Here is a 10,725-nt window from a genome sequence, read left to right on the forward strand (position 1 = left end):
TAAGAAAGGCTTTCCCACCATGGGTGCATTATCAATATATCTGCCATGATTTGTGGTCACTGCAACATGCAAATCGTGACTGCCTCCCTCAACCCCGCAGACCTACAACGTGGACAAACAAGTTCCGGACAGCGCCGGTACGGCCACGGCCTACCTGTGTGGAGTCAAGGCCAATTATTACACACTCGGCGTCGACCCGGAGGTGACCCTCGGAGACTGTGCAGCGGCAAGGAACCCGATCTACCACACGCCGTCCATCCTCCAGTGGGCACAGGAAGCTGGCAAGGACACAGGTGAGCACAGATTGACAGGAACGGACACATACACGCAAATATTCAGAATATTTGGTGACCTACCATCAACACAAGGCAAAAATATTCACTTTCACTGGGTGAAAAAAACATGAGGCAAGGCAATGCGGACTTTGCATTGCAAAGATTTCACGAACAAGATCCTTGCAAATCAAGAAAAAAATGATGTTGCCATTTTGCAGGTTTTGTGACCACGACCCGCGTCACGCACGCCACGCCCGCGGCCCTGTACGCCCACTCCGCCCACCGAAACTGGGAGTGCGACGGCAATCTAGGTCAGATGGGAATCGGCTGCAAGGACATCGCGGATCAGCTGGTGTCGGAAAACCCCGGCAGGAATATTAAGGTGAGGCTCTCGCGGCGTCACCCAAGCCATAGAATTTCGAAAGAACGGACAGTGCTTTTGACTCCTGTGATTTCCGATAGATGGCATTAGCGTTTCCATGATTTTCCTTTTTTGTTGTAGGTTGGCTAATCTCTGGTGCCCGGCGAAATTTCCTGTCTTTCTTATGTAATGTTTGATTCAAATCTGCACGCATTTGCTGTACAGCATTGATGTTTATCCTATATGTAACATATATACATATACATATATATACATATTTATGTATATATACATGTATACATATATATGCATACATATACATAGATATTTATAGATATATATACATATATATATACATATGTATACATATGTATACATATATATGCATATGTATACATATATATATACATATGTACACATATGTATACATATATATACAAATGTATACATATATAATATATATGCATACATAGACATATACATACATATATACATATACATATACATATACATATACATATATACATACACATATATACATAATGTATATTCATATATATAAACATGCATATATATGTGTATATGTATATATATGAATATACATATATACATATATATATATATATGTATCCATGTATGTATGTATACATGTATGCATACATCTATGTATTATCATATATTTGTATTTGTATGTGTATGTGCTATATATTCTATGATGTAAATATGTCATTATGTATATGTATATGTGTGTATTATGAATATGTATTATGTATATACATATGTATATGTATATGTATATATGTATATATACGTATATATGTATATGTATGTATATGTTTATATATGTATGTATATATGTATATGTATATATGTATGTATATGTATATATGTATATATATGTATGTATATTATATGTATATGTATATATATGTATATATATGTATAGTATATGTATATATGTATATGTATATATGTATATATTTTATGTATATGTATATATATGTATATATATGTATATGTATATATGTATGTATATGTATATATATATATATATATATATATATATATGTATATGTATATGCAAATGTATATATGTGTATATGTATATGTATATATGTATACATATATGTATATGTATATGTGTATACATATATGTATATGTATATATGTATATATAAGTATATTCTTATGTATGTGTATTACATATACATACATGTATTATATGTACATATAATTTTTATGTATATATATATACATGTATTATATATAATTATTTTATGTGTATATATATATATATTATATATTATATAATATATATATATATATATATTTATATTATATATATATATATATTAATATATTATATGTATATTATATATATATATGTATATATATATATATATATATATATATATATATATATATATACATATATATATAATCATTTACTTCAAATCTCCAGTTTTAAAGATCTGATTCATGTGAATCTTGTACCAAACGTTAATTAGCAATTTACTATACCGTCATGCTGAACAAAAAAGTACAATCATCCATGTGGACTTCCTATCAAAAGTACTTGGCCTCCACCCTCGTCTGCCTGGCAAGTCGCCCTCCACTAACATTGCCGTGTCCCGAATAGGTGATCCTCGGAGGCGGACGTCAGTCCTTCGGCGCGAGCACGGGGCCCTTGAATAAGGACACTTGCGTGCGCCGCGACGGCCGTGACCTTACCCGCGAGTGGCTCAATGACAAGGCGCGACAAGGTCATAGCGCTGCTTACGTCACCAACGCCGGGGAACTGGATAGCGTTGACGTTGATGATACAGACTTCCTGATGGGTGAGTGGCCGGACTCTGGTGCGGGGGTTGCTTGGCTGGGGGTTTCGGCTGGGGGTGTAGTCCTTATAGGGGCTTGCACTCAAACACGCACGCAAATATAACCCCCACCCCACACACACACATTTATATGTATACGTTCAGTACACACTTTAATGATTAATTCGTAGAAGAGTTTGATAAAATAGTTATTCAGATACATAAATAAGTATCATTGCAAGTGTTTTAATGGTGAATGTAGATGGGTAGATATCATATTAATCTTTATAGATTAATGCCAAATGTTATATATGAATGGATTCTGCGAATCCCACTGAAGAGGGGGGGGGGAGTGCAAGAAATAGAGAACGTACAGCCGGTTTTAAAAAGCGTGTTCTCGCCTTCGTGTCAGGTCTGTTTTCCGACTCTCACGTCCCGTTCGAGGTGGACCGCGTGAACAGCCCCGCCAGCTCGCCTTCGCTCTCCCAGATGGCTACCAAGGCCATCAAGTTCCTACAGAAGAGCGACAACGGATTCTTCCTCCTGGTGAGATGTTGCTCGAAGGAGTGGGACTCGACCTGGCTTTTGAAGGAGCCTCGGTTTCCCTCTTCCTTCTGTTCTTTGTCTCTTTTTTTCTTGTTGTTTTTCCCTTTTATTTGCGTCTTTTGTAAAATGACATTCCAGTTGCCTGAGTGAAAAGCCGTGACCCCTTATGGTTTCTGACCTCCTCCCCTCTCCCGGCAGGTTGAGGGCGGCCGCATCGACCACGCCCTGCACGACAACCTGCCCCACCGCGCCCTGGAGGAGGCCGTCGCCCTTGATAGTGCAGTCGCTGCTGCTCTCGAGGTGTGGTGGCGGTCTTGCTGCGACTTAGTGTTTGGTGTGGTGCCATTGTAAAAATATCTTTGTAGTCATCACCTTTTGCAAAGTCGGCTTTAATTTCGCATTCTGTCGCAGGAAGTGGATCTGGAGGACACGTTGGTGCTGGTGACGGCCGACCACTCCCACGTCATGACGATCAACGGCTACCCTGACCGCGGAAATGATATCTTAGGTAATTTTTTTGGTTTGGGTTGGGACGAGAGACAAAAACCTTCATGAGTACAGACTTATTGTTGTTTTTATGTGAGTTTGGTTTGTATTTCCCAAGCTGTTTTCGGTTTCTTATCGCCTTTCTCCGTGCCAGGCATAAGTGGTGATATCTCCAAGATTGACAACATGCCCTACACGACGCTCATGTTCACCAACGGACCCGGCTACAACTACACCACAGATGGAAGCAGGGTAGGGAGTGTTTATTCTTTAAGGAGGCAATTTGAAACTGAAATTTAGAGACTAAAGTCATGTATTTCCCCTTAGTCCAATGCTAACTTATTTTTGTCTACCAGGTGATTCGTCACGACCCACGCACCGTTGACACGCGCCATGTGAACTACCGCAGCCAGACCGCCGTGCCGCTCCCGCCCATTTCCGAGACGCACGGAGGAGAGGACGTCGCAGTCTGGGCCGCCGGTAAGCACCTTTCCCAACTCATGCAATGCCATGAACAGAACCGCTGGAAAACTTGAAATTTTTTGCCGCACTTGTTTGGCACCGACAGCGTTTCAAATGACTGTGCCCTCTAACCCTTACTCCATGCTTGTAGGACCGATGGCTCACCTCTTCCACCGCACTCACGAGCAACACTACGTTGCCCACGTCATGGCCTACGCCGCCTGCGTGGGCCCCAGCTCTGGCAAGAGGTGCGAGAGGCCATCCCACGCTACCTTCACGAGACCTCCGGTGCCGCAGGCCGTCGCCACCGCCTCCGCTACAGCCACGTCGTCCTTTGGCGTGTCGGTTGCCTCTTCGGTGGCTTCAGCGCCGTCCGTGCCCTTCGTGGGACCGAAATTCCCCACGTTATCACCGGTCCTACAACAACTCATTGACGATAATGAGCGCAAGGTAGGAGGGAAAGGGGGGAAGGATGAATTGCGGATAGATAGAAAAGGAGGGGATATATAGAGGAAGGAATCTGAACACCAAGATAGAAAGGGGGGGAGGGCAATCCAACCAAAAAGTCAACTAAATCTCAGGTAAGTTTGCTGGCGAGACTCGGAATGACTGAGCAAACGAGCGGACGATCGCGTAAGAAGCAGATGCAGCAAGAAGGGAAAGCAAATCCATAAGACATAAACCATGAATATTGAGTCCTGGTTACGGTGCATATGTGTAGTTAATGCTTGCTGTAGTGACGTACAAGTCATGTCCTGTTTTGTGTTTTCTTTCTTGAAGCGCAAGTGAATGTCTGTAGCTTTTTGTTTAGTTAGTGTTTAGCAGTTGCTGTAGTCCCATTCTGTATTATCCGTGTTTGTCATTGTATTTGTGTAAGTCTTGTGTGTTTAATTGTTGATATATGTTTAGTTGTTTTTATATGATTCACATACATTTAAGCATATTAAGCATACTTTGGTCATTCATGCTTTCACAAAATTGTATACACAACATCAGTGTGTAGTTTTATGTCAGTTTGTGAAACGTGTAATAACCCATGTGTTTGTACTTGTTGGGCTTCACCTTACAGTGGTCGTAATGTCGACCTTCCATATGGTCTTTTGGAGGTCCATTGTGTGTAGAGCTTATAACACAACAAAAATAAGGGTAAAAATCACCAACATTCAGCCCTGACACCTAGTCCGAGGACGCTCCTCCTCCTGCACGGAGTCCAGGGTTGCGAGGCCTACCACGACCACCCAACTATGTTTCAGATCGTGACGACCTTAGGCTCAGAGTCTGTGTCCAGCTTCACCTCGTCCGAAGACGTCCGGAGACTCCTGGGGCAGAGTGTGCTTCAGCCCCACAGCATGTAGTCAGGCAGCTCAGGGGCGCCGCCGCCACACCATTGCCTGTGTAAGGTGGACACGTACACGTATTCTTGCCTTGTGAATGACACTGCACCGCTCCTTGATCGCCCTGTGACTCCTTTGCCTTGTATTATCTTTCTCTCTTCCTTTCTCTTGATCTGGATCTTCTTCATCTGTCTCTCCTTTAACAGAATATCCCATGCACGTCTGCACTCACGCCCACTCACGCATTTACCTACTCGACTCCATTCCATTCCACTCCACTTCACTCTATTTTCCTCTACTCTACACACACACGCGCGCGCACGCACGCACACGAACAAACATACACACACGCACACACATCCAATATACACACAAAAATCATATACACGTGAATATTCTCTTGACTTTCTCTATGTTCATTGTTAAAACTTTTATTCCTGTCTGTGACTATACATCGTAACTTCTGTTGCACGCTTCACTGTGGCAACTCTGAAGGCCAAATTTCCCTCTCGACTGACGGCCGGGATCCAGTGCATGTTGCGAGAGGACATTGCCGCTCCAGGTATGCACGCCGGAGGTGGTACCCTGTTATCCGGAGGTCTATGGCTTTCGTCTTTTGCATCGTGTGACTTGCCCCTGATTGTTGTTTTTTTTTGTTTTATATAATTATTTTTTTCTTGGTACTTTTGTTAGTTTTTTTTCTTTCTTTCTTTATCAAGTCTAATTATTTTTCTTGATTTCTTGTAATTCTTGGTCTCCTTTATGGGTGCAGTTAAACTATCATAAGTTTAAGTTCGGTTTGTATTATTTTAATAGCATGTTTCATAATTTTTTTAATTGGCAATATCCGTATTGATAACTCTTATTATACAAATCTAATATTATCCTTTTAAGCATTCGAAAATGTCAGTCGTAGCTACTAACTAGTGATGATTTAATTTATTAGCTCCACCCGCCTGATTGTCATGATAGTGATGATTCCAATAGGCACTGATAGATTATCAATTATCAGTTATCAGTTGTCATCTATCAATTATTTGCAAACTCCTCAGTCAGTGTGATTTAGAATAAATGACCTAAGTACTTGGAGTATGATCTTTTTTCTAAGAACAGGGAGCTCTTCCATTTTGTCTCAATCCGCATGTGGCCCAACATTAACCCCAACGTCCGATTCCTCTCCCGCAGATAATCAGTTTATTAGGGCGAGACGTGCAGGGACGAACACACAAGCCCGGAGCTAGTACGAAGGCAGGATTGCGGCCCCAAGACATCCTCGGCCTCAACGCCCTCACCAGCATCCCGCACAGTCTGTAGGATGTGCGGAAAGAAAACCCGAAGCCCTTCTCTCGGTCCGATTACCTCCGATACGACCCGCGTGGTTGTCTCTTCCCAGTGATTTTGTTAACACGGCTCATGCAGCGGCTGCGTTTGTTGTTAGGAAGTGTGATTTTCTCTTGCTTTAGTCTTTTCCGTCTTTCTTTATTGATTTTATACTTGGAGTGATAAAAGGTTCGGATTCTTGGATAGAATATTTAGGTTAATGGTTGTTATGGTATATTTAAATGATCGTTTTTACCACAAATCATTTCATCAGACGTTTGTCGCACTTTTAGCGTCACTTTTATCACTATTAAAAAAAAATCACCATTTCTGTTTACATTCCTAATGACAACGATTATACAAAGGTGTGATAATGATTGTAATATTTATTCACTTCCATTTTTCTTCATTCGTCCCATGTATATGTGTAAATTGTAAGCCAGAGTTAAGTTATCCCCACGTGATGTATTTTCCACCGTCTGCAGAGCCATCTACCTCCGCCGTGCCCTTTGTCCCAGGTTGGATTTGTCTTTCCTGCTTTTTAAATTATTAGTTAGATCCTTTTTTTATATAAATTTCGTGACGTCGTGTGCTTCGCAGAATCCTTTCGATCTGTAATGACTATTTAGATGACTGTATCACATGTTTTATATATTTTCGAGACTTCTCGATTATTTATTTTAATTAAAAGTATATGCAATTAAAAGTTATTTGCAATATTTATATGTTCTTTTCTCTCCTATTTTCACTAAAATCTGTTATTTGCACCGTACAATGGAAAAACTGAAATTCGTAAATTACCTTTCTATGTGGTGAAATAACTTAATATGTTAAGGAATATTGGTGTAATGTTTTTGTCTCCATCACGGTGTGCTTAAAAGTTCCCAAAATATAAAACCTTCTATTCATTAACGTTGTGGTTACGAAGTTTAAATGCTCCAAATGGATTTGTTAAGAAAATAAGTAAGATAAGAATTGGAATAAACAATATTTAATTGGTCATGTCAAGGAGGCAAATTCCACGGACTTTTCAAAACATATTCAAGCGTGAGTAGGAGACGCGTCTGAAATGAGTTGAAATTCTCGATTGTGAGATGGGGCTCAAAAAGGAGGAGGTTCCCACTTTGATTTAGCGTTTTTGATGGGAATATTTGTGTGAATCAAGGATCAAAGGGATGTACGATACGATACAATACGATACAAGAAAGTGGAGAATATAGATTCTCGAAAGAAGAAGAGCGGAAGAAGAACTAAGATGGCAGCTAGCTACCTAAAATGAAATACTAGAAGATAATAAAAGGTGGGGGGCGGAACCCCTTGCTGGTCATCGGTTGTTCGTCTTTGTTATTTTGGCTTTTTGGCCCGATTCGTAGTGTCTATGGTGGTTGGCAAGACCCGCCGTGGTGGGGGGTGGGGGACCGTTAGGGTGTGACAGTCCAGCGCAGGTTGTTTATAAATGATATTGGCCTTTTTGTACATAGTTACCTATGTATATAAGTAGAATAAGAGTTTTAAATGCCCTTGTTTACCTTCACTTTTTTTTTTTTTTCTCTCGTGAGTGCCTCTGCATTTCTGCACATATTGGCATAGGTATACCGTCTTAACTATATATGTACACTTGTACATATGTGCACATATGTATCTTGGACATATACCCACGATTACATATATATTCATTTATATGTATTGGCATTTTTAAATAATAACTGACGTTTCACACCTTCACCTTTTTTTTCATACACATACACACATATATATGCATATGTTCGTGTCCAATCAACCTTACTTTTTTTATTACGTACATCTGAATATATGCATCGCTGTATATATTCATGCATACTTACAAATGCTAATGCTAATACGTTCAAGCGTTCGTCTCATTCGATTTCAGTGGTTTTCGTTATATTTCGTAATGTTTCGCCTGTTAGGATTGCAACTTATATAACACTTATAAATGCTTAATGTGTGCCAGCCAAGCATCAAGCAGCTTCCCCATCTTTGCTACTGGCAATTAGCAAAGACGCGGTTGCGGCTTTTTAAACAGAGTCATTCCTCCCCCCTTCTTCTCGCCTGAACTCCCTTAGGAGAGAAGATGAGGTTGGGATGGCTCTCGTTCTCGCTTGGTTCGGTGTTACCGATTCATTCTTGAATAGATAGGGTTCGGAGGATTCTGTCTGGCTCTTATGAGACTTCTGGGCCACCAGTAGTGCTCACCCTCAGTGTTGTTGCTGGACTGTTGTATTTGTTCATAATTTACGTCTTCTATGTGTTCAAGACGATCCCACGTTTTTGTGGCCAACCTGTGAATTCTGGTGTTCATAGGTTCCAGGTTAAGTGTGTGGTGTAGTTCTCTTATTGGTGGACGAGGGTTTGGCCACCTTGTTCCGTTGATCCAGAGTATGGCTTTATTCTGTACTGCTTGTATTTTGTACAAGGAAGATGGTGATACGGTGTTGAGGGGAACTGGAGGGTATTCAAGCACTGGCCTGACCAGTGTTTTATAGAGCTGTAGCTTGATCTTATTAGGCAACTCGAAAATCTTTTCAGTTTTGTCAGGGTGTTCTCAGCCATTCTTGTTCTCTCTTTTACGTGGGCTAGTATGCCTGTGTTTGTAATCTTTAAGCCTAGTAGCCGTCCGTCTTTGGAATAGTTTACGTCAATGCTCTCTAGGTCTGGGTTTCCGGGCTCTGTTCTGGCAGCCGGTATGATGGTGAACTTGTTTTTATTTGTTTTTACTTTCCAAGCCTCTTCAAAGCTGTTAATGGCTGATATCGCTCTGTCGGTCGCAAGTTTGATGAAATTTGGACGAGGAGATGGGTGTGTGACAATTTGTGTGATGTCATCTGCGTACATGGTATAATTACTATCCCTCGGAGGAGGGATGGATGAGGTATACAGAATGAATAGTGTTGGGGACAACACACTTCCTTGGGGAACTCCACTCTGGAGTTGGAATTCATCCCCTATGGTTTGGCCAACTCTGATTTTTGCCTTCCTGTTCTGGAGGAAGTTGGATAGTAATTTCGTTATCGGTCTGGGTAGGTTTTGTTGGAGCAGGCGGTGTCTGATACCAGAGTGCCAAACCTTATCGAAGGCTTTTGCTACATCACGGAGGACTAAGTTGACTTTTTTCTTATTCGCAAGTGCGAAGGCTATCTCTTCGTAAGCTGTAGCTATTGCTGTGCCTGTTCCGCGTGACTCTCTGAAGCCATACTGTCGGGGATTTAAGAGATGTTGCTCCTCGAGGTGTGTCTTCAGGCGGGTGTTGATCATTTTCTCAAGTATTTTTCCTGGAATCTCTAGTAAGGAGATAGGCCTGAAGTTTTCGGGCCTGTTTGGTGGCTTACCGGCTTTTGGTATTAGCGTGATTAAGGCCGTCTTGAAGCAGTCCGGGAAATAACCAGTGGACAGGGATTTGTTGTATATCCTTGTTAAGCGTCTTACCATGTTTGGGGGTAAGTTAACAATGTCTGGTTTCCTGATATTGCTGATTCCTGGAGCCTTATCCTTCAAGCGCTTAATGACATTGGTGATCTCATCAGCTGTGATCGGTGAAGTTAACAGGTCTCCTTCAGTTAATCTTGTCAGGTCTATTATTTGGTCAGCCTCAAGACAGTCCTGTTGAAGGGCTAGCTCTTCCAGGACTCTGTCTCCTTATCAAAGTGCTGATTTGCCTCATCTGATATTCGGAAGACATTTCTCCAGTATGTTCGATGGATGGTTTCCTTCCCTGGATCTGTATATAGTTTTCTTCCTTGGTGATCATACAAGTAGGGACTATAATCCACCTTACTCCCCATGAGGATCTTAAGTTGCTTCCAAAATTCTTTGGGGTCTTTCACCTTGGAAGAGAGGTTGGCAGTTAGCTCTGCCCATTTGGTGTTATATTGGGCTCTGCTCAGTTCGACCATTCTTCCTCTTATCCTTGTGAAAACTCTCCTCAGCTCCTCCATCCCCGTGTGGCGACCAGATTCCTTATGTTATTGTATAAGGTTTGGAGCAGTTGTAATTCTGGGGTGGTGACAGGATGTGGGGTAGTTTGATGCCGTTTCTCAGGGATGCATTCTCTTTTAACATCCAGAATATCGTGGATCCATCTATCCGTCTCTTCCTCAATGTCTCTTGAA

General features: G+C 41.4%; 1 protein-coding gene across 5 annotated transcripts in view; it reads left to right on the forward strand.

Annotated features, from left to right (window-relative positions):
- Positions 1–7,319, forward strand: part of LOC122267425 (alkaline phosphatase) — a 27,086-nt gene extending 19,767 nt beyond the window's left edge. For 3 of the 5 annotated variants that reach the window (XM_086541143.1, XM_086541124.1, XM_043037475.2), the window contains exons 4-13: positions 101–293; positions 494–657; positions 2,276–2,474; positions 2,863–2,996; positions 3,195–3,296; positions 3,408–3,504; positions 3,637–3,734; positions 3,839–3,962; positions 4,096–4,394; positions 6,464–7,319. In XM_086541143.1, coding sequence (XP_086397269.1) covers positions 101–293; positions 494–657; positions 2,276–2,474; positions 2,863–2,996; positions 3,195–3,296; positions 3,408–3,504; positions 3,637–3,734; positions 3,839–3,962; positions 4,096–4,394; positions 6,464–6,592 — 1,539 coding nt within the window. In that variant the 3' untranslated portion in view covers positions 6,593–7,319. Of the gene's footprint in view, positions 1–100; positions 294–493; positions 658–2,275; positions 2,475–2,862; positions 2,997–3,194; positions 3,297–3,407; positions 3,505–3,636; positions 3,735–3,838; positions 3,963–4,095; positions 4,395–5,197; positions 5,340–6,463 lie in introns of all 5 variants that reach the window. The other 2 variants (XM_086541131.1, XM_043037476.2) reach the window with 1 other exon arrangement.
- The last annotated feature ends 3,406 nt before the right edge of the window (positions 7,320–10,725 follow it).

The sequence above is a fragment of the Penaeus japonicus genome, unplaced genomic scaffold (genome assembly GCF_977035675.1).
Source record: "Penaeus japonicus unplaced genomic scaffold, GWHDUDI00000001_assembly GWHDUDI00000001, whole genome shotgun sequence".
Taxonomy (NCBI): domain Eukaryota; kingdom Metazoa; phylum Arthropoda; class Malacostraca; order Decapoda; family Penaeidae; genus Penaeus; species Penaeus japonicus.